Source organism: Pan paniscus, chromosome 19 (assembly GCF_029289425.2).
Source record: "Pan paniscus chromosome 19, NHGRI_mPanPan1-v2.0_pri, whole genome shotgun sequence".
In the NCBI taxonomy this organism is placed as follows: domain Eukaryota; kingdom Metazoa; phylum Chordata; class Mammalia; order Primates; family Hominidae; genus Pan; species Pan paniscus.
In genome coordinates this window covers 80,983,462-81,008,141 of record NC_073268.2, presented here as the reverse complement: position 1 = coordinate 81,008,141, position 24,680 = coordinate 80,983,462, and the positions used below count along the sequence as shown (strand labels likewise).

The 24,680-nt window shown below is 39.4% G+C and overlaps 1 protein-coding gene and 1 pseudogene across 1 annotated transcript in view; one reads left to right on the top strand and one right to left on the bottom strand.

The window, feature by feature from the left end:
* The first annotated feature begins 591 nt into the window (after window positions 1-591).
* The window catches only part of LOC100967292 (pleckstrin homology domain-containing family M member 3-like), a 37,665-nt gene continuing 13,576 nt past the window's right edge, over window positions 592-24,680 (top strand). The window contains exon 1 of the mRNA XM_034942741.3: window positions 592-1,133. Within this exon, the coding sequence (XP_034798632.3) occupies window positions 733-1,133 (401 nt within the window). The 5' untranslated portion in view covers window positions 592-732. The remainder of the gene's footprint in view (window positions 1,134-24,680) is intronic.
* Window positions 5,564-20,272, bottom strand: LOC100988541 (monocarboxylate transporter 7-like; annotated as a pseudogene).

The window sequence follows — 24,680 nt, the reverse complement described above, 5'->3', positions numbered from 1 at the left end:
TTATGGATTCTGTTACAGGGCTTATTTCCTCCTTGAATAATGTGCTTTAAAAATTATTGTCCATTCGATTACATTTTCTTTTATTTGCCTACAATGTAAGCACGGTTTTAGTCCTGTAGGTCAGCCTTTCTCACAAACTCTTTTGAACTAAGATTTGCCTAGGTGAATAAATTGGGGATGACGGTTGTCTGGAGAAGATATAAGGTCCATTTGTGAATACTCTGCACTATGAGACCAGGAGAAAAATCATCTAAGAAATCGTTCACTCTTGCTAAAAACTGAACTAAATTTTATATGATGCATTTATTCAGCAATCATAAGTGCTGTGTATAACTATTGTACATATTTTTGGACAATTTCTTAGGGTTCAGCTTAAAAATATAATTTGCCTACTGCAACTAAATTTTATGTACTATGGTTAAATCTTTGTAGTTTTAGAAGATAATTTTCAGTAAATAAATCCAAGCAGATTTTGCTCTGCAAATGCTGAATGAAGTATTGAACTAATAAAAAGGATTAATAATTTTCTACTGTCTAATCTTAGAAATCAGTGAATTTGATTCATTTATGTCGTAGATCCTGATCCTGGGCACCTGTGGAGTTAGTATCTCTCCGGTCAAGAGATTTTTCAGGCCTCAGACTTCTAATGGTGAGGGTTAAATAGAAGAATTTGGCGAGGATTACCCGTCGGTTCTTGTCCAGCTTGCTTTTTGAAGCACACATTCCCCTGATATGAATAATTTACATTTCAAGCCCTACGAGGGACAGAGGGCCGCGTTGCTCCCTCTTGGGAGCAGGAGTGCTAAAATCGAAGCAGGCAGCTGCGGGACCGCTATAGCCGGCCCTGCGCTCGGGCCCTTCCCGGGCAGGAAGCGCGTCGCCGTCCCCGGCTGCGCCCAGGCCAGCGGGCCCAGCAGCTGCGAACCGCCGGCGCACCACCTGTTTCCGCGCCCGGGGACTTCCCCGGCGGGGCCCAGAAGTGTGGGGTCGGTCGCTTGGCTTCCCCTGGCGTCAGCGACCCAGGGTAACCTCCTCCACTGCTGCGTGCCGTGCAGGCCTGCCTGTGTGAGAGCCACGTGTGCCGCGCTCTGGGCACAGCCTTGGAAAGTCAGGACCGCGACGGCAGCAGAGCAGTGAGTGGAATTAATTCTCAAGTAGAGCATTTAAAAAGTGCTTCATTGAAGAGTTTGAATCTCAGTCACTTTGTAGATTCGGATATCTAGAATGGCACCGTCCAACAAAAATATAATACAAGCCACCTATGTAAGCTTAATGTTTCTAGTAGTCGTATTAGCAAATGCATAAAGAAGCAGGTGGAGTTAATTTTAATAGTATATTCTATTTAATCCAGTGCATCCAAAATATTATTTCAATCAATATCAATGCTGAATATTTTATATCCTTTTTTTTTTTTACCGTCTTCAAATTCCTGTGTGTATGTTACACTTGCAGTACGTCTTACTTCCAACTGGCCACATTTTCAAGTGCTCAACAGCCCCATGTGGCTTGTGGCTACTGTATTGGACAGTGCAGCTCTAGAGCAGTACCCAACTCTAGTGTACCTGGAAAAATGTACCCGTGATATTGAGTTACTAGGAGAGGAAGGCTTATTTCAGGAAAAGGTCATGTAAATCTTCTCTCCGTACAGCCAGTGCTGACATTCAAGCTGAAAGGGTGTAGACACTGTAAGGGCCTCTGACTTCGGTGTTAATTTGTTTCTTTAAAAGCTTGATACTATTCTCTGTTGCAGCTTGTTTTTTACCCTTCCCTCTTCATTTTCAAGGGCCTGGTATTGTCTTCAAATGCATTTCCATTTTTGGAAAGCGGAGTCGTAAAGCATTAATAATGTGGAGATTATTTAGTCCATTTCATGCATGAGGACACAAGCCTGCAGCAGCCGAGTAAACTTGCGTGTCATGTAACCAATGGCAAAAATGGGATCAGATCCCAATTCTCCCTAATGCTGAGTTATTCGTTATTTTCATTGTGCTACATGACCTCATTGAAGTAAAATATCACCAGCGAGAACCTAACCATTTTTCCCCCAGGTTGTTTACAAGGGATTATACACGATTAAACTTTCAATTTCTTTTCTGTTCAAGTAGAGCCATCTGGGGTTGCTCAAAGTTGGAGAAATCAGTCTATGTACAGTTCTGCCTTAGTACCAAAAAAAGAGAGGTGCAATATTTATTTATTTATGAAATAGGGTCTCGCTCTGTTGCCCAGGCTGGAGTGCAGTGGCATGATCATGGCTCACTGGAGCCTCCACCTCCCATAGTCAAGTAGTCCTCCCACCTCAGCCTCCCAAGTAGCTGGGATTACAGGTGTGCACCACCATGCCCGGTGTATTTTTTTTATTTTTAATTTTTAGAGATGGGATTTTTTCCACATTGTCCAGGCTGGTCTGGAACTCCTGAGCTCAAGCAATCTGCCTGCCTTGGTCTCCCAAAGTGCTGGGATTACTGACGTGAGCCACCGTGCCCGGCCAAGAGTTGCAATATTTAGTAAAGCTCTTGCGACTAGTTGAGGCATTAAAAGAAAGCATTATGAAAAAAAATGTCTACTGGAAAATAGTTAAAACAAAATCTATTGGGGCAATATGTTCAAACTCACAGACTGCCATACTTAACCCAGTATTGATTTCATCCCACTGTTTTCTTTAGTGTCTGCTCATGGATCAGTTTTTTCTTCTTTACAACTGACCCACCCATATAGTACACTACTGCTGGGCAGTCTGAGATCCATCCATCCTCAGATGCTGAACCGGTGGGTTCTCGGCACAGTGCTTTCAGTGTCCTGTGGTTATCCAGCTGTTTCATAGCAGCAAAGACTCTCTTGAGCTGTAACTGTCAATAGATATCTTTTTCTTCTCTTGTGTAACTAAAGGGGAAAAAAGTCTATAACTCATTCATTCATGTATTTTTTCATTCAACAATATTCATGGAGCACCACCTACTGGGTGCCAGGCCCTGCTCAAAGCCTTGGGAATACAGCAGTGAACAAAGAACTCCTACCCTAATACACTAGTGGATGAGACAGAGAGTCAAGGAGTAAACAGATGCTTTATTTTATTTTTATTTTTAATTTTTTTTGAGACAGAGTTTTGCTCTGTCATCCAGGCTAGAGTGCAGTGGTGTGATCTTGGCTCACTATATCCTCTGCCTCCTGGGCTCAAGTGGTCCTCCCGCCTCAGCTTCCCAAGTAGCTGGGAGTACAGGCACGTGCCACCGCACCTGGCTAATTTTTGTACTTTTTGTAGAGAGGAGTTTTACCATGTTGACCAGGCTGGTCTCAAACTCCTGGGCTCAAGCAGTCTGCCCACCTTAGCCTCCCAAAGTGGATGCTGTTATAACCTAATGTCAAAGTAAACAAATAGAAACAAGTACCATTTTGAATAGGATAGACAGGAATGCCTCCCTAGGGAGGTAGCATTTGGAAGTGATCAAATTGAAGGGTCACACTGCATATACATCTCAGGCAAGGGAGTACCAAGCAAAGGAAACCACAAATGCCAAGGCCTGAAGCTTGCAACAAGAAGAACAATTCCAGAAACAATAAGAGAGGCTGGGTGTCGTGGCTCACACCTGTAATCTCAGCACTTTGGGAGACCGAGGCAGGCCGATCACGAGTTCAGGAGATTGAGACCATCATGGCTAACATGGCAAAACCCCATCTCTACTAAAAATACAAAAAAAAAAAAAATTAGCCAGGCATGGTGGCGGGCACCTGTAATCTCAGCTATACTCGGGAGGCTGAGGCAGGAGAATCACTTGAACCCAGAGGTAGAAGTTGCAGTGAGCCAAGATTGTGCCTTTGCACTCCAGCCTGGGCAACAAGAGTGAAACTCCATCTCAAAAAAAAAAAAAAAAGTGGGGGGGCTGGGCGTGGTGGCTCACGCCTGTAATCCCAACACTTTGGGAGGCCGAGGCGGGTGGATCATGAGGTCAGGAGATAGAAACCATCCTGGCTAACATAGTGAAACCCCGTCTCTATTAAAAATACAAAAAATTAGCCGGGCGTGGTGGCATGTGCCTGTAGTCCCAGCTACTCGGGAGGCTGAGGCAGGAGAATTGCTTGAACTTGGGAGGCAGAGGTTGCAGTGAGCCGAGATCATGCCACTGCACTCCAGCCTGGGCAACAGAGCGAGACTCTATCTCAAAAAAAAAAAAAAAAAAAAGCCAGTGGGGCTAGTATAACAGGAGCAGAGGGAAAAGAAATACCATCGGGCAGTTCACGCAGGGCTCATTGCCAAGGATTTATTTCAGACTTGTGCTGTAAGAGGATTACTGTGGCTGCTGTATGGAAAATTAAGGTGGGGGTGGCGTGTTGCAAGAGTGGAAGCAGGCAGGCCAGCTAGAAGACTACTGTAATAATCCAGCTAAGATGATACTGGCTTGGATCGAGGGTCCTGGTGCAGTTGGCAGAAGCAGTCAGCACCTGGATATATTTAGAAAGGAGAGCCGATTGGATGTGTGGAGGAGTGGGTTTGAGGAGGAGGATCCAGAGTTCTGCTGAGGACACTTTAAGTAGAAGATGCCTAGTTTATATCCATGCCCTGCCATGCGGGCAGATGTAAATCAGAAGCTCAGGGACAAAGTTGGGACTGAGAATGGGAGGTGCCAGTGCAGAGAAGGTGCTTAAAGTTTTGGTTGAATTCCAGGGTGTATAAGTTGTTAGGGAAGTTAGCGTGCTTGTTCTTGAGTTGCTGGAAAGGCATATAAATGACACAAATACATGGCCACAATGTGTATTTTCTCAATAATATTTGGGGAAATGTTCTGGGCATCAGGTTTCCCGTCTAACTTTCCCTGTAGGAAACGGATAGTCATTGAAGTAGTTTTGATTTGGGTGAGTTGTTACACGGATAGCGAAGTTGTAAGTTCTCTTGCCACTTTTCTTGTTCTGCACCTTTCGAGAGTCATTATGAGAACTGAACACTAGGGGGACCCAGTTTCCTTACTTATGCAACGGCGGCTGGCCCAGCTCTACCTATGATCGCCCTCACTTAGGACACATGCAATATAAACACAAATCTGAAAACAAGGGCAGCTTCTCTTTTCTCAATGCAATGTATATTTATAGCAGTGATCATTTTTGCATGTAACATGTCTGAATTCCTTAAATAGGTCATTTTAAGTAATGTGCATAACCATTACAATTTTTCTTTTTTGAGACAGGGTCTCACTCTTTGCCAAGGCTGTGTGCAGTGGTGCCATCTGGACTCACTGCAACCTCTGCCTTCTGGGCTCAAGTGCTCTTTCTACCTCAGCCTCTCGAGTAGCTGGGACCACAGGCATGAGCCACCACACCTGGCTAATTTTGGTTTCGCCACGTGGCCCAGGCTGGTCTTGAACTCCTGAGCTCAAGCAATTCACTCACCTTGGCTTCCTGAAGTGCTGGGATTACAGGGATGAGCCACCACACCTGGCCACCGTTTAAAGAATTAAAGACAATGGCTTCTAAACTCTAGTTCCTTGTGAGCCCCATATTTGCAAACTTGTGAAAATAAGGATCATGATTTCTTATTTTTTATTATTATTATTATTTTTGAGATGGAGTCTCACTCTGTTGCCCAGGCTTGGGTGCAGTGGCGCGATCTTGACTCACTGCAACCTCCACCTCCCAGGTTCAAGTGCTTTTCCTGCCTCACCCTCCCGAGTAGCTGGGATTACAGGCATGCACCAACATGCCCGGCTAATTTTTGTATTTTTAGTAGAGTCAGGATTTCACCATGTTGGCTGGGCTGGTCTCGAACTCCTGACCTCAAGTGATCCACCCACCTCGGCCTCTCAAAGTGCTGGGTGGGATTACAGGTGTGAGCCACCATGCCTAGGTGAAGGATCATGATGATTTCTAATTTACAATAGTTGAATTGGAGTATGGAAATCTAAATCTAATAAATACCACCTGGTGATTTGAATCTGCGCCACAAGAATGCTGACATAGAATCCATTTTCTATTTTATCACCAGGTATTAAGCAAAGGGAAAGGCAAATAAATGCTCAAAAGCTACATTACATGCTATTAGAGTATAAAATGTATAACTTTGTTAAAAGGTTTGGACACATTTTGTATTAGTTACGGATACATAGGTCTTAAAAGAGTACATGATCTTAATTCTTTTTTTGAGATGGAGTTTCGCTCTTGTTGCCCAAGCTGGAGTGCAATGGCGCAATCTCGGCTCACCGCAACCTCCGTCTCCCGGGTTCCAGCAATTCTCCTGCCTCAGCCTCCCGAGTAGCTGGGATTATAGGCATGTGCCACCATGCCCGCCTAATTTTGTATTTTTAGTAGAGACGGGGTTTTTCCATGTTGGTCAGGCTGGTATTGAACTCCCGACCTCAGGCGATCCACCCGCCTCGGCCTCCCAAAGAGGTGGAATTATAGGCGTGAGCCACTGCGCCGGGCCCAACTCATTTTTATAACTAGAATAATTTTAGTTTTGGGGAGAGAAAGTCTACATAAGGTTTATACCGAAACTTCTTGAAGTCAACAAGCTTAAAGCAGAATCTTTATAATCAGGAGAAATGAAAACATAATTAACAGCCTGGTGTGGTGGCTTACGCCTGTAATCCCAGCACTTTGGGAGGCTGAGGCAGGTGGATCACCTGAGGTCAGGAGTTCGAGACCAGCCTGGCCAATATGGCAAAACCCCGTCTCTACTAAAAATACAAAAATTAGCTGGGCGTGGTGGCACACGCCTGTAATCCCAGCTACTCGGGAGGCTGAGGCAGGAGAATCACTTGAACCCCGGAGGTGGAGGTTGCAGTGAGCCAAGATCGCACCATTGCACTCCAGCCTGGACAACAAGAGTGAAACTCCATCTCAGAAAAAAAAAAAAGGAAAAAAAAAAGAAAACATAATTAACAAATGTGTTAGCTATAATGCCAAGCACGGTGGCTCACACCTGTAATCACAGCACTTTGGAAGGCCATGGTGGGCAGATCACTTGAGGTCAGGAGTTCAAGACCAGCCTGCCCAACATGGCAAAATCCTGTCTCCACTAAAAATACAAAAATTAGCTGGGTGTGGTGGTGCATGCCTGTAATCCCAGCTACTTGGGAGGCTGAGGCAGGAGAATTGCTTGAACTCGGGAGGTGGAGGTTGCAGTGAGCCAAGATCGTGCCACTGCACTCCAGCCGGCGTGACAGAGCAAGACTCTGTCTCAAAACAACAACAACGAAAAAGTGTTAGCTGCTTGATCTTTCCTATTTTGGGGCAGTTATGATCTAAGAATTACTTTGACCACAATGAATCCTTTCCCATGAGTCAGGACTGTTAGTTTTCAGAGCTTTGCTTCTGGTGGTACTGACCTGTGCCAGTGTTACAGATGTGTGGTGAAGGAGCTAGAATTTTTTTTTTTTCAGCTTGAGAGCTAATTGTGTGTGTGTGTGTGTGTGTGTGTTTTTAACATTTTTATGTGATTGAAAAAATATATATTTCTTGTATGAAAATCTTGTGAAATTCACATTTCAGTATCCATAAATAAAATTCCATTGAAACATGGCCACATTCATTCATTTATATATTGTCTGTGGCTGCTTTTGACCCTCAATGGCAGAGTTGACTAGACAGAGGCCTCATGGCCTGCAAAGCTTTAAATATTTACTATCTGGACCTTTACAGAAAAAGTTTGCCAACCCCTGGCATGTAGAGTCTGTGCTGTTTACCTACAGGTTGCAACAGTTCTTGGAACGACTCTGTAACTGGTTGTGGTCTTTAACTATTTGCCTTTATGACTTTTGATAGGCTTACTCTGGCTACCATGATATCATTTCATTCATGTATTTTTCATTAATAATTAAATACCATCGCTGCTTTCATTCTTAATTCTTAGATGAAAACATGCTTCTTCATTTGATTATATTGTTTAATTTTTATTTCCCTCTCCTGTTATTCATTACTTAATATTTCTCTTGAATTATTTAGTCTTTTTCTAAGGTGCTGTAATTTGCATGAAAAACTCAACATAAAATAAAATTGTCCTGCTTTCAATGACCAGAAAAAATGATTTAAAAGTTCAGGCCACACACGATGGCTCACACCTGTAATCCGAGCACTTTGAGAGGCCGAGGCAGGTGGATCACCTGAGGTCAGGAGTTTGAGGCCAGCCTGGCCAACATGGTGAAACCCCATCTCTACTAAAAATACACAAAATTAGCCAGGCGTGGTGGCAGGTGCCTGTAATCCCAGCTACTCGGGAGGCTCAGGCAGGAGAATCACTTGAACCTGGGAGGCTGCAGTGAGCTGAGATTGTGCCATTGCACTCCAGTCTGGGCAACAAGAGTGAAACTCCATCTCAAAAAAAAATACTCGTAAATATAAATAAATAAAAAGTTCAGTAGACACTTCTTGGGAAACTTTATGTGTCTCTAGTAGAGTTAAAAGGTTTTGCAGAAGATAAACGTTAAAAAATTATTTATTTGGAGTGAATCTTTGGTGAGTTTTTATAACTTTAATTGCATCAAATACTGAATGCTGTGAGAGTCAATAAAAAAATCTTATAACAGAAGAAAATCAGTCTCTTTAAATAAAAAAGCCATAAATGTATTGCAAATCTAGAAGTACCAGAATGTCACTAATACAGAACAAATCAGCAATCTTGTTTTTATTTTCTTCCAAACATTTAAAACCTTGATTATTGACATACTGAAATTGGCATGCATTCTGTTTTCATGCAGGTAACAGAATAGACATGGAGCAGATCCCTCTGAAATCAGTTATAAATATTAAATTGTATTGAACATTCATAGTAAAAATACATTGTAAAGTGCTGAAGTCATGTAAGTCTGCAAAACTGCCACAAGCTCAAAGTTCTTCTCAAGCAGTGGCAGAGATTTGCTATATCCACCTTGTTTTAGGTTATGCCTGTTTTTGACAGACATTTTGTCATTTCCTCCCCTACCCTCCCCAAAGTTTTATAGATTGTCCTATTTCTATGGCTGGTAAGATGCTCTACAAAATGTAGCAGGTGGTGATGAACTATGCCACTTTTCCTTTCAGCGCAGAGAAATATTCAAGCTTGTGTGTACCTGTAACCAAACTAGGCTTGTTATGTTTTTCCCCCGAGTTGTCATAAATTAACATTAATGGTGAGTAAAGATGGAGCAGCAAGCATTGACCATCACCTGCAGGGTGAGATTGTGGTAAAATAGGTGAGTAAAAAGTCCACCTATTATCCTGACACTTGTCCTCTTTACAGAAAACTGCTAACATGAGCAATACTATACATGTAGTGTAACTCCAAAAAAAAATAATAAATAAAACAAACAACAACAACAACAAAAACAATGACCAGTTACCCGATACCTCTGGCAACTTAGAGCAATCAAGTCGTGAGTTATAGAAGATGTAAATTGCAACTTGTAACTCACTGTAACATAAATGTCTCTGTTACCCCCATGTGAAATACAGAAATGCTTCAACAATTAGATGGTTTTTTCTTTAAATCAGAAATGCTTTAACAGTTCAATGAAATATAATTCTGATCAAAGAAGTTCCTCAAGTATTCTTAGATGATAAAACAAATTATTTTTGAAAGCTAAGGTGATTTGCTATCCGTTATTTTTTCCCCTTTAAATAGCACATGTTGCCCTTAATCAAATGGAAGAATCATGACAACTTGGCCTTTTATGAAAGTATTTTTTACAAGATAAGACATATTCTGTGAGGCATTTAAAGGACTGCAGAAAGGAGGTAAAAATGCTGCTTATGTCTGAGATTTTATTTCTTTTGATTACTTTAATCATCCTAGAATAACTTAATAATACATAGTGGTTTAAATTAAAGACACTACAGTCACATATTTCTGCATAACTAAAAGCAACAGGAAATGCCATTTTGTATATTCTGTACTGAAATACTTCTGGTAAGGACTGGCCATAAAAAGAAGTGGTAATCTTCACATTTATGAAGTTCAAGTTATATATATACTTAAAATTTGCTTATTAGTAAAATGTTTGGTCTTAAACTATACTTCATTTCCAGCAAGCAGAGGCCATAATTTGTTAATGGGAACCTCAGTATTTTACAAAGGGTTTAACAAAAACTATTTATTCATATTTCTGAAAATTAGGAATTTTTTAAATGATTGAAGTCTTTTTTTTTTTTTTGACTGGTCAGTTTCATTTCAGTGACCTGGGTTGGATGTTGTTTTATTCAAGATAGTAGTTTATTCTGACAAGACCATACGAAGAAAGAAAAGAAAGAAAGAAAATCATTTATCCCATGTGAAAGCTTTTAAAACCACTTTGCCAGTTCGTGTCACTATTTTAATATTGGAATGTGAACCAAAGAGTCTTTTTACATATCTTTTGTATTGCTACTGAATACAGCCAGATTTATATATGGAAGAGTGCTTGGTTGTTTTTTGTTTTGGCTTTAAAAACAAGCAAAAAGGAAAACTTAAAACAAAACAAAACAAAAGCGATGTTGGTAGTGCTCTTCACATACACATTCGCTTTAAAATGTAGTTTTGAAAGTGGAGTAGAGGGGTTGGCTCCTCTACCTCCTTGTGTCCCCGTTGGGCCCACCCCATCCCTCTCCAGCCAACACAGTGGCTGTTGTTGTAAGAAAGTGTGTCATACCGGCTCCATTTGCACGTGAACTCTGTGCTCATTTTTTGCAAGATCCATTTCCAGAAAGTCTTCAGGTATGTCCTGTAAAGTCTTCCCACGATGGCTCACTACCTTTGTTTCACCTGAGTGATGACGCTGGCACAGTCCCATCTTACACGGTCTCACCAGGGCGAGGCACACAGCAGCCAGGGCCATGCCAGCTGCGCAGGAGTAGAAGGCCCTGCTGTAGATCTTACTTTGGTCCACCAACAAACCTGGAAGAGAGCATGGCGTCCGTTAACAGCATCCTTCCTAGACATAAGCCCCTCACCCAGGCGACCATCCCATTCAGAAGCCTCTCAGTTTCATTGCCTTCCTTGTTTCCTTTTGTGTTTCTAAAGAAAAATGGGTGTTAAGGGCAGAAATCTTTACTAGACTGGAGAGGAGAAAGAGACAAACACCCAATATACTTGTTCTTCTTGGGCTAAGTCTGTCCTCGCAGAGGACCTAAAACCTGGGACATTTCGATGCATACTTCTTTGAAAAGGTAATATTCTTCGGTAGGAAGGAACTGTATTATTTTCACTTGAGTTCACTTTAGGTTTTTGTTTGTTTGTTTGTTTGTTTGTTTTGAGACTGAGTTTTATTCTTGTCGCCCCAGCTGGAGTGCGATGGCACGATCTTGGGTCACTGCAACCTCCGCCTCCCAGGTTCAAGCGATTCTCCCGCCTCAGCCTCCCGAATAGCTGGGATTACAGGTGCCTGCCACCATGCCCAGCTACTTTTCGTATTTTTAGTAGAGACGGGGTTTTGCCATGTTGGCCAGGCTGGTCTGGAACTCCTGACCTCAAATGATCTGCCCGCCTCATCCTCCCAAAGTGTTGGGATTAGAGGCATGAGCCACTGCGCCTGGCCACTGTAGGTATCTTTTGACAGGGGGTACAATTTCTAATCACAACACTTTAAAGACCCATTTGGGATCTAAGCTATGAAACATACCTATGTCCCTCTTACAAGGAAATATTCTATACAAATCAATTAGGTATTTACAGAGTGCTGCTTTCTATTCCCAAATACCTTTCCTAAGAAGGGAAGATGACTTACAGAAGTCCGATATTTCTGTCATTCCAAAAGTCAGGTGGGCTCTGAAGGTGATAAATCCATGCGTTCCTGTCTAGCATGAGAGAAGGCAAGGTGACAAAAAAAGCCTGGGTCGACCGGGCACGGTGGCTCACACCTATAATCCCAGTACTTTGGGAAGCCGTGGCGGGCGGGATCATGAGGTCAAGAAATCCAGACCATCCTGGCCAACATGGTGAAACCCCGTCTCTACTAAAAATACAAAACTTAGCCGGGCGTGGTGGTGGGCACCTGTAGTCCCAGCTACTTGGAAGGCTGAGGCAGGAGAATGGCATGAACCCGGGAGGAGGAGGTTGCAGTGAGCCGAGATCGGGCCACTGCACTCCAGTCTGGTGACAGAGCGAATCTCCGTCTCAAAAAAAAAAAAAAAAAAAAGCCTGGGTCAGTCTGGACTGCAGATACAGCTTCCAGTCCTGATTCAACCACTAATTTACCATGTGTCCTTTGGTTTCAATTCTTTGGCCTTCAGTTTCCTTATTTATTTATTTATTTATTTATTTATTTTTGAGACAGAGTCTCGCTTTGTCGCCCAGGCTGGAGTGCAGTGGCATGATCTCGGCTCACTGCAAGCTCCACCTCCTGGGTTCATGCCATTCTCCTGCCTCAGCCTCCCGAGTAGCTGGGACTACAGGTGCCCGCCACCACACATGCCAGCTAATTTTTTGTATTTTTAGCAGAGACGGGGTTTCACCGTATTAGTCAGGATGGTTTTGATCTCCCAAAGTGCTGGGATTACAGGCGTGAGCCACCGTGCCTGGCCAGTTTCCTCATATTTAAATCAAGAGGGCTGGCTCAAGTAATCTCTAATCCCTGGCAGCTCTAAAATTCAATGGAAATATAAAACAGCAGTAAGTTTTTTTATGGCTTGAACAGGAAGCTAGCACAATTCATAAGGGAAAGTAGACAAGCGTTTGTATTTTGTGTATTTAAATTACCCGCAAGGGGTGGTCCAGCCAGTCCTGCTATGCTCTGAATGAAGATGTAGACCCCAGCTGCAGAAGACATCTTCTCAATGCCCACAACATCATCCTCAGCAAGCAGTGGAATGTGGGTCCCTCCTATTGTTCCAACCATAAACCCAAAAAATATGCTACATGACATTAGACCCCAGAATTCCCTAGCAAAAGTAAAGGCAAACAGAGACACAGTCAATAAGATGACGCAGATGAACTCAATGTAAATCACACGAATGGGCTCTCTGTTGAGGACAAAACCAGCTCCGATCCTCCTGAAAACTTCTGCAATGGCCATTGTAGATAATAAAAAAGCAGCGCGGTCCTGGTCAATGCCCAGACTAATGCCCAGAGGAATGATGTACAAGGAAGGTGCAAAGAATCACAGTGTCGCAAGGAGACCAAATAATGCATAACAAATAAAACTTTTCTCTTTCAAAATGGAGAAGTCTAATAGCGGGGCTTTCTTTTCGCTTGGCCTGGGGCTGGTCTTCACCAGGACCTGCTGCATGTCGGCCTTCGGCTCCAGTTCCGGGTTAGTGTGAGTAGGCGCATTTTTAGGTGAGGTAGTTAGTTCTACTCCTGAGTCAATGGAGTCTATTGAGGTTCGTGTTTTCTCATTTTCAAGCATATACTGTGCTTCTTTCCGATTTTCCTGGATGACTATTTTTGGTGACGCTGGTCCTCTGATGATGATGGGTCTGAGCAGTGCTCCGAAGACGACAATGTTTAACTGTAGTAGGCCCACGAAGAGGAGGCTGTATCTCCAGCCAATGCGCTCCTTCAGAGCCATGAATTGCTTGAATAGGCAGGAGTGCAGAAGAAATAAAATATAAGGTCAATCATGGACTCAAGACGCGGGAGAAGCCATCAAGAAGAAATATGGATCCAGATTTCATTATAAGTTTTGTGGAAATTTATTGTACTCAGCATTATGAATGTACTCAATCTTTTTTTTTTTTTTTTTTTTTTTTGAGATGGAGTCTTGCTCTGTTGCCGAGGCTGCAGTGCAGTGATGTGATCTTGGCTCACTGCAACCTCCGCCTCCTGGTTTCAAGCAATTCTCCTGCCTCAGCCTACCAAGTAGCTGGGATTACAAGCGTGTGCCACCAAGCACAGCTGTTTTTTGTGTTTCAAGTAGAGACAGGGTTTCACCATGTTGGCCAGGCTGTTCTCCAACTTGTGACCTCAGGTGATCTGCCCACCTCGGCCTCCCAAAGGGCTGGCATTACAGGCATGAGCCACTGTGCCTGGCCAAAAATTTTGTTTTGAGATGATCTGCACACAGGTAAGAATGCTGTCTTTATTAGCATAATCTAAATCCACATTGAATGTAGCTCTTTTGAAAAAGGAGAGGACATAACAGGTGAACAACTGCAAATTACTAGATTATTCTGGAATGCATGTGTCAAGAAAGCCCTACCACTGCATATGTGCCCAGCTAGGAATTCAAACCTATTATTAAGGTGGTCTGAATTCCCAAAGTGGGGGTTAAGGAGGACAGATCCTAAAAATGAGCTGGAGAAGAGACATAAATAACTTGTCATTATGTATACACTTAAAGTCATCCATACTGTTGGCAAAAGTTAGCGTAGCAAGAATACCTGAGTGACGTCCCTCATCCACATTCATACTTAGACTGTTGTAGTCCACCTACCTGGTGCGAAAGCAATGTATGTGTCTGTGTGTAAATGTTCTCCTCTTAGAAGCATACCAGTCACATTGGATTAGGACGCACCCTACTCACCTTATTTAACCTTAATTGTGTACTTCTCTAAAGACGTTGTCTCCAAATATGGATACTCTAAGATACTGAGGGTTAGGACTTCAACATGTGAATTTGGTGGGGGTGGGTGGGCACAATTTAGCTCATAAAACTCACCAAGGTTTAATTAGGTAATTAGGGCATGGACTATTGAGCATTCTACTGTTAATTTAGTTTTTATGTTTGGAAAACATTTTGAAACATAATGATTTTTATTTATAATTTCATTATTTATATTTTCATTATGTTTAGGATTGCTTGGAGGTAAATGAAGAAAGAAGAGTTCCGCATTAGTGAGGCAGGGATGTCAGTATATAAGGAATTGGAAAGACATCAGTGATAATGGCAAAAGCTGCTTATAAATTAAGAGCTTAATTAAACTGAGGGAAAAAGCATATTGCCAAATTACATGCAGTTGTTTTGTAACAGCATTTGTCCACTTGCTATGCCCTGAGATTTCCAAGGCACATTCCTCTACTAAGCGTATTATAAGATGATTAAATATGCATAGTACAAGTATGTTATGGAAGGCTGTGTTAACTGATATAGTGGGACCACAATAGTATGTGTAAGTGAGATTTGGAAAATTTGATAGGCCAGCAAGGGCAAAGAAGTGTTGAATTTGCAAGTTTGTGCACATATTCTGAAAATCCAGGCAGCTGTTTCTCATTTTGAATTGTTCCCTTGGCTAGGGCATAAGGGTGAGACACAATACACATTTGAATGTGTCACTTTGTAAATTACCACTGCAATATTATCAGTGTAAGTTGAAAAACTGGTACTTACATGTACTAATATTATCTACCATGAAAAAACAATTAAAATTTTAAAATATTATGTAAATTAAATAAAGTTCAAATACCACTAGCCAGAAAAAATATTTGGATATTATAGTCTGGGGTCAGAAGAGGAAAAACTTATGTAAAGTATCAAAATTAATTTTTATTTCAATTTAAATGCAGCATCATATAACATGGTTTCATAACTGAAATTACATTTGTCAGAATTTGACATTTTTATTAAAGAATTGAGGGAAAACTGATGATTATAATATTGACATGCAATGTAAATAAACCTTTTTTCATTGTTATAGGAATGAATTGCTCAGAAATAATTGGCCAATGTCAACCACATATCTGTTTCCATGGAAACTGCAGCAACATTACTTCAAATAGTTTCATTTGTGAATGTGATGAACAATTTTCAGATAAAAAAATACATATATATACATATATATACCATTTGTCCTGGATTTTTTAACCAAGTATTGTTATTTATAGTTGCGTTAAAATAAATAGGGATGGGTTTGATAAATCACCACTTGGTGCTTTAAATTCTGCCATCATCTTTTCTAGGAGTGTGAACTATAGACATATACATAAGCAGAAAATTATTTTTTAACATGAGGATAATATGGTAATGTAACCAGTGATAACCTACCTCTCTTTTTCAATGCTTTCCAGATGCAAATTGTATCGTATCAATTATTCGAGGGCAGCTTGTAGGACTTTGAAGACCCAAGCAGCCAAAAACTAGCTAATTCCTCCTTATTTCAGTTGGTATGAAGAGAAGGTTACTAATAATACTGCTCTTCCAGCCAAGGCTTCCTGGCTGCCAGTGAGCTTGGTCAGTAGGAACCACAGCAAATTATGAGTTAAGTTTATGTTACTTATGAGAGGAGAATTGAGGCTACCAGTCTTGTCACAGGGTTTATAGATAATTGCCCTGCGTGCCACCATGCCTGGATAATTTTTGTATTTTTAATAGAGAGAGGGTTCCACCATGTTGGCCAGGCTGGTCTCAAACTCCTGACCTCAGGTGATCCGCCCGCCTCAGCCTCCAAAAGTGCTGGGATTACAGGCGTGAGCCACTGCGCCCAGCTCCCCATTAAGTCTTATCACACAGCTTCTTCAAGTTTGGCTCCAATGGAGACAACTGATACTTCGGCAATATTCTATCTTCTACTCCATGAGCATAAACTAGTACTATCCTGAGAAAACTAGAATGATTGCCCTGTGAAGGTTCAGTAACTATAATAGGGGTACTTTTTGCATTATTTTGAGACCTACAGCCTGTGCCAAAAGTGTACAGGAAGCATCACATTTAAAAGATGTATAAAATATTTCTATATCTATCCATCTGATATGGCTTGACTGTGTCCCCACCCAAGTCTCACCTGGAATTCCCACATGTTGTGGGAGGGACCTGGTAGGAGGTAATTGAATCATGGGGGCAGGTCTTTCCTGTGCTATTCTCATGATAGTGAATAAGTCTCACGAGATATGATGGTTTTAAAAAAAGGAGTTCCTCTGCACAAGCTCTCTGTCTTTGCCTGCTGCCATCCATGTAAGACGTGACTTGCTCCTCCTTCTAATACATCATCTATCTGGTTATTTCATACATATTTTCTAATATTTTATTATTGGTTTCTTCAAAACTCTTCAGAAATTAATATATGTATATTTTCCACAATGATCAACTGTGCATATTAATATATAGTATTTTATATATGAATCTGGATTCATAATTGAGATTATGTTCCAATGAATCATCGTAAAAGTACAGAAAATTAATATTTCGGCCAGGCGCGGTGGCTCATGCCCGTAATGCCAGCACTTTGGGAGGCCGAGGCGGGCAGATCACGAGGTCAGGAGATTGAGACCATCCTGGCTAACACAGTGAAACCCCATCTCTACTAAAAATACAAAAAATTAGCCGGGTGTGGTGGCGGGCGCCATAGTCCCAGCTACTCGGGAGGCTGAGGCAGGAGAATGGTGTGAATCTGGGAGGTGGAGCTTGCAGTGAGCCGAGATTGCCCCACTGCACTCCAGCCTGGGCGACAGAGCGAGACTCCGTCTCAAAAAAAAAAAAAAAGGAAAAGAAAATTAATATTTCTAATGCCTTATCAACCGATGATTATTATAAAACTAGCCTTTATGTCAAATTCTCGTTGCTCTTGAATTTCATTCCAAACAGAATTTTGGAATTCATATCATTTGGAATACTATAGTTGTCATACCTAAAGCAGTTTAATAACCCACTTCTAATACAAATTTACTTTAAGACTGCAAATAATTATGGTGTAGAGTATGACAATCCTATTTCAAAACTAAAGAGCTCTTAGAAAAACAAATTCTTGATTTTTCAGATATCTCAAATATTGTGAAATAGAGTATATCTAAGAATAATTAGCCATGAGGTCAAACTTAATTTTCAAACATTATAAAAGTAAAATTAAGAATTAAAATCTAATCTAAAGCCACATGAAAATTTATTCTTCATTGTAATCCCAAATTTGAAAACGTTATATAAGATTTGTGCATCCATTAGAAAGTGATTTATTGTAATTGTATAAGATTTATTGCTAAATTTTAAAGGTGTATTTTTGATCAATGCAAGGAAATGTTAAAATTACTATGCTATACATTATTAGTTCATGACACATTTTCAAATATGAATGTGATGTAGAAACAGGTGATTGTCAGAAAATAAACTCATTGTTTTTAGTTTAAGACTAAATTAAAGCAAAAACAAAAACAAATTTAGTTTCAAGATAGGAAAGTTTATTTGTAAGGATGCTGGGATGTTTGAACCCAAGATGAGTGATGTTAAAAAGGTTTTGCAATGGCATTCAATGAATAAAAAATGTTTACAGTTCAGTAAACAACCAACCCACAGTAAACTTATATGAACTCCTACCTATTCAATGCCTTAAAAAGTATTTACATTATTAAATGTGTTAAACATTTGCCATAAATTATCATTCCAAATTTCATAAATACTAAGCCTTAACGTTGACTATACATGTGTGCTTATCAGCTCATGTAACTCACATTATTTTTTAAAATTCCACTTATGAGAGTGAGGGCTAGTTCAATTCTCTACATGGCAGGGGGTTAGAGATAGAGTTAAACTGACAATCACCTGTTTCTACATCACATTCATATTTGAAAATGTGTCAGGAACCAATAATGTATAGCATAGGAATTTTACAGTTCAGTAACTTCAGTTACCATTTTGGACAGATAACAAGAGATCCAATCTGACTAGCAGAGAATAGTGTAAGACATTTAGAATAGTTAGCAGTTTAAATCAGAGGGTAGACAGATTATTTTCCAATGTAAAGTACATATTTCTCCATTTGCATAATCCTCACCAGTGGGTAGAATTTATGAAGAATAGAATTTGGTTCATGGAAAGAAAAGCAGGCAGGAGCTAAATCAGATATAACTTTCTTCATGTTTAATAATTGAACTTTAATCCTATTTTGAGACTCAATTCTGATAGAAGTTGGAAAATTAATCTGTCAAACTGTGTATGTCCTAGATAGAAGTCACTTGTCAGGTATGCATATAGTACAAATAATTTTTTTTCTGTCTCTGGCTCTTTATTTTTTTGATATTTATTTATTTATTTAGAGACAGAGTCTTACTCTGTCGCCAGGCTGGAGTGCAGTGGCACGATCTCGGCTTACTGTGACCTCCACCTCCTGGGTTCAAGCAATTCTCCTACCTTAGCCTCCCGAGTAGCTGGGACTACAGGCACGCGCCACCACGCCCAGCTAATTTTTTTTTCTTGTCTTTTTAGTAGAGACGGAGTTTTGCCATGTTGGTCAGGATGGTCTCGGTCTCCTGACCTCATGATCTGTCCGCCTCAGCCTCCCAAAGTGCTGGGATTACAGGTGTGAGCCACCGTGCCCGGCCACCTTTTTATTTTTTTTTTCATGTATTTTGATAAGCAAAAGTTTTCAATGTTAATAAAATAATTTATCGTTTTAAAACACATTTTGTAGGTGTTGTGCCTTCTTTAGGAAACATTTGCATGTTCCAAAGTCACAAGTAATTTCTTCAATGCGTTCTTCTAGAATACATACAGTTATTTAGCCCTCTGTTAACGTTTATTATCCACTCAGTTAATTTTTGCATTTCATGGAAGGTTGGTTTATTTTTTTTAATATATGGAAATACAGTTCAGCACCATGTGGCAACTCCTTCTTTTACCCATAGATTTGCTTGGCATCTTATCAAAAATAAATTAAACACATATGTGTGTATGTCTAGTTCTGTAATCTCTATTCTATGCTATTGGTCTGTTTTTCTTTCCTTGGCCAATACCAGTGTCTCTTGATAGTGTATATTTATATTAAAACTTGAGGTTCTATGAAACAAATCCTCCAGTTTCTTAGTCTTTATCAAAATTGTTCTGACTATTCTAGATCCTTTGCATATACATATAAATCTTAGAATTCACTTGTCAATTTATTTTAAAAATTCTACCAGAATTTTAATTCAGCCTCTTTTGATATTTGCCAAATATTTGCCAAGGAGTTATTTGCCAAAATATCTCTATCCTTTCCTTCTACAGTTACACATATGGTAGACTCACAATTCTCCTACTGGTCACTGAGGCTCTGTTCATTTTAGTTCAACCATTTGTGGTCCTCTCACTATTCTTCAGATTAGGTAATTTCTTTGGATAAGTTTTTGAGTTTACTCATGCATTCTATTTCTGCCTGGTTTTGTTCGTTCTTAAAGGACTTTGTGCAGATTTCTGTGTGTTTTTATACAGAACTTTTGTAGTTTTCAGTGAGAGAGTTCATCTGAAAAAAAGCTACACCACCGACACAGAACAGCAAATGTCAATGTGGCTTTCTCTCTCTTTCTGTTTAATTTTCAGAACTTTTCTGTGTTTCCAGTGAAACAAGCAACTCTTCAGTGATTCTAAACAGGGCCCTTTCAAGTAGAAACAGTAATTTGGGACATTTAACTAAAATCAATTATGTATAATTAGGCATAAAGATCAATTTCTTGTAAAGTGGTCCTGACTTCACTATAATTTGGTAATTGTTTAAAAATGAAATTCACTAATATAAATGAGGAAACCAGTAAATGGAACACTGTCAAGAGGATGAATTTAAGGGGAAAGAGAATTGAGTAGCATTTTTCATGTGTTTTTCTTAAGATGAAATGAACCAATTAATGTAAAATACTTGGTAAGCATTTAATTAATTTTAGCTTTGGCTACTTTTGCTATTGTTTGGCATAACAACTTCTCATTTAATTTTATTTCCACCATTTTGTGAATACAGTCAAATCCGGTATCCTTTTTATGGCATTCAGGTGTTTATGTAATTGATGTCTATCTACTTTTATAAGCATTTTTCAATATTTTCTTAACCAATCATTTGCTCTAATCAACTAGTGTTAGTGATTGTATTATGAACAGGCCACATACATTCATATTTTCTCTGCTGTCACTCATATATTATATCTTCTCTAGAATAAAGTCTTTCTTCTTTTCCTTCACTTCTGCAAAAATCCCCTTCCTTTACTCCTCCTACTGATTTGCAAAGTTCTTGACAGCAAAGCCTGTGATTGATTCAAATTTACAGCCCTATTTTACAGCATATATAAGGTATTGAATAAATGTTTGATAATGAGAAGAGTACAAGATGTGGGGATGTTCTTAATCTTAAAAGAAGTTCAAAGTATTATCATTCTCTTCTGACAGACATATTTGAAAATAGGTGCTACACAATTTTTTAGTCTGAAATCACAGAGTTGTATTTGAGTATTGTACACTCTGGTTTTCTTTTTCTTTTTTTTTTTTTCTGAGACAGAGTCTCACTCTGTTGCCCATGCTGGAGTGCAGTGGCACGATCTTGACTCACTGCAAACTTCGCCTCCTGGGTTCAAGTGATTCTCCTGCTTCAGCCTCCAGAGTAGCTGGGACTACAGGCGCATGCCACCATGCCCAGCTAATTTTTTGTATTTTTAGTAGAGATGGGGTTTCACCATGTTAGCCAGGATGGTCTTGAACTCCTGACCTCATGATCCACCGGCCTCGGCCTCCTAAAGTGCTGGGATTACAGGCATGAGCCACCGTGTCTGACTGAGTATTGTACACTCTTATTGCCATGTATAGAAAGAAAGAATCACAGCTTTCTCTCCATGTTTTATTAACACACAGAAAAATACTTTGAAAAATATACCATTTCTCAAAAATGAAATGTATGATTTGCTACAAATGGCCATATGGAAAATATGATACCTGCTTATTTTTGACTCAGAGTGCATTCAATTTTTATACTAACTGAAAATTACATGATTGCGTTTTGTTTTAAAAGTGAAAAAAAAGTAATAACTGCTTTTAGCCTTGTAATATTGAATGCGTCAATTGGCTCCCCTTGTAGAATGTTGAATGGCTATCACTGGTGACAGATGTTCTGTACATCGCAGTAATACTGCTTATATAATTGTGATAATTTTCCGCTTCTTATTTGTCATTTTTAGTGATTTAAAAATCCCTTGATGACTCCCTGAAAAATGACTGATGTTTTTCCTATATTAAGTAATTTCTGCTGGTAAAGTGTAAGTCTTTTAATAATTTCTTGAATTCTGTTCAAGTCTGCATATTTTCATTCATTGTTCAACTAAACAGGTGTGACAATTTATAGAATTCCATGCAGAAACATCTCTCTAATTACTCCATCTTGGGACTTAGAAATGTGTTTTATGGGGAAATGCCATAAGCTTATTTTTTAGATACAGGAACATTTCTGAACATAAGGCTTCAACTTTAGTACAACTTTAGTATTTAGTACAAAAACTTGAAAATCTAGAAAGTTAAATTTACAAGGCATTTTACCTTCTCTCTGCGGGTAACCTTATTATTGTGTCTTGTCTGTGATACTCAGTGATATTACAGTTTCAGAAGCTGGCTATAAAAGCATAATACCATAATTCAGGTGTCATCACCCTTTCGATAGATATCATACTTGATTTCCTAGAATGCTGATTTGATTACTGGGATTAAAAATTCTAAATTTTTACAACCTACTTTATCATGTCCAGGCTTACCTTAGTAACCCAATCATATTCATATTGTATAGGTTTAAAAGCAATTTTAGAAATGGCTTATAATAAATGAACATTTCCTGATTCAAGATGAAGATTTGGATATGATTAATACATTTTGAACTCAAATTATACCACAGTTCAGGGGAATTTTCCATTAAGCTTAAAGGCAAATTTAAAACTAATCTGAGATAGTGAATTAAATTAAGATGTACATATAAACATCTTCTTATTTTATTATTATTTTTTAGACAGAGTCTTGCCCTGTCACCAGGCTGGAGTGCAGTGGCACAAACTCAGCACACTGCAACCTCGACCTCCCAGGTTCAAGCGATTCTCCTGCCTCAGCCTCCTGAGTAGCTGGGACAACAGGTGCACTACCACGCCCAGCTAATTTGTATTTTTAGTAGAGACGGGGTTTCACCATGTTGGCCAGGATGGTCTTGATCTCTTGACCTCGTGATCTGCCCGCCTTGGCCTCCCTAAGTGCTGGGATTACAGGCGTGAGCCACTGCACCCGGCCATAAACATCTTAATGAGCAATCAATTTTGTACATTTGGGGAAAAATGTAATTTATTTTTCTGTCCTTTGTGCATTAGATTGTATTCGGTTGGTATTTGTTAGTCTATCTATGGTAGATCAGCTCTGATGGCAGGGTATACATGAAGTTAGACCTTTCAAGGAACATCTTTAACGGAGTTTATGCTGTTTGATAAAACAAATGTCATGTATCATGGCAGGTGAACCCACCATTTGGTGTTTAGGATCCAAGTTTCACTTCAGGAGCAGGGTCACAAAAAACTGAAGCTTCTCTAATTCAATCATGCCTGTTTGTTGGCAAGTTACTTTTTTTACATAAGAGAGTAATCCTCATATCTTCTGACAAAATTTTACTTAACTAATTGCTCTTAAGAGCTGTTATACTTGTATAATAAAGAATCTCATTGATATAGTGAGAAATACAGAGTGAACATTTTTAGCTTACTGAAATCATGTAATCAGTTCTATAATATTCCTTAATTATTTATTATTTTCTGAGTCTAAGATTTTTAAAATGGAATAAATTAAATTACTCCATGAAGAGAAAGCTGGGAATAGTGCTTGTGTGTGTGTGTTTGTGTGTGTGTGTGTGTGTGTGTGTGTGTGTGTGTGTCAGGGGGTAAAAAAATTTACAAAATGAGTATATACTTAAGGTAAACAACATATGTCAGATGATTTGTATTTCAGTGATTTTAAAACAGTTATTGACCAATGGTTTTCTGATTAAATCTCAGATGTTCATTTTAAAATAGTGCCTTCTCATCCTTTTCAGCATTTCTTCATAGAAAAGTAATTATCTGGCTACTTATCATTAACTAAATATAAAATTATTTTCAAATAAATATCCTTGACCACACAGAATTTTGTTAGTGTAGCATTATATGTAAATTTAGCTCTATAATTTTGAATTTTCAGTTTATTTTAAAATTTTGAGATATTATTAATAAACTCGTTCTTCCACTGAGTATATGTAAAGACCAATGGCAGAAAGATTCAATATAACTATTATTGAATAAATGAAAAGCAGTAGTTCTTTTATCTCATCTAATATAGTTTGTTTTTATGACCAAAAACCAAGAACTACTCGTATATTTTTAGTGTTTTGAACTCTGCACAATGTTTTCATGCAAAGATGGCATTCAATGATTTTAACTATGAGAAAAGAAATACAATAACAATTAAGTGCTATATATATTTCAGACTTTTCTCTTAGGTAGACAGTTGGACTAGGAGATGGTTACTTTTCCCAAAATAGACACTGTGATTTTCTTAGTAAATTTATTTTGAATGCTGATAAAACACTTCTGTCTGAAAAAATCTGACTTTTCTTTTTTTTTTTTGAGACGGAGTCTCACTCTGTCGCCAGGCTGGAGTGCAGTGGCACAATCTCAGCTCACTGCAGCCTCCGCCTCCCGGGTTAAAGTGATTTTCCTGCGTCAGCCTCCGGAGTAGCTGGGACTACAGGCACCGCCACCACGCCCAGCTAATTTTTGTATTTTTAGTAGAGACAGGGTTTCACCATGTTGGCCAGGATGGTCTTGATCTCTTGAACTCGTGAAAAAAATCTGAATTTTATCAATAGCTGAAACTCTGGGAGTTTAGTCTATATTTCAAGCACATTTTTTCTCTATGCCTTTGATCTATATTCTTCTTATCCTCAGCCAAAATGCAAATCTCTCTGTTTTTGACATTCTCAGGAGCTCTCATTTGTTTCTTAACTTTTCCTCCTCTGCTGTTCACTTCCAGTTCTTTCAGCACTTTTAATCCTTAGTGCTCTTACATCTTCACTACTCAAAGTTTTTACTGGTCATCTATTTCTTTGTAATAAACTAACCGTAAATTAAGTGGCTTAAAACAATGACAACGTTT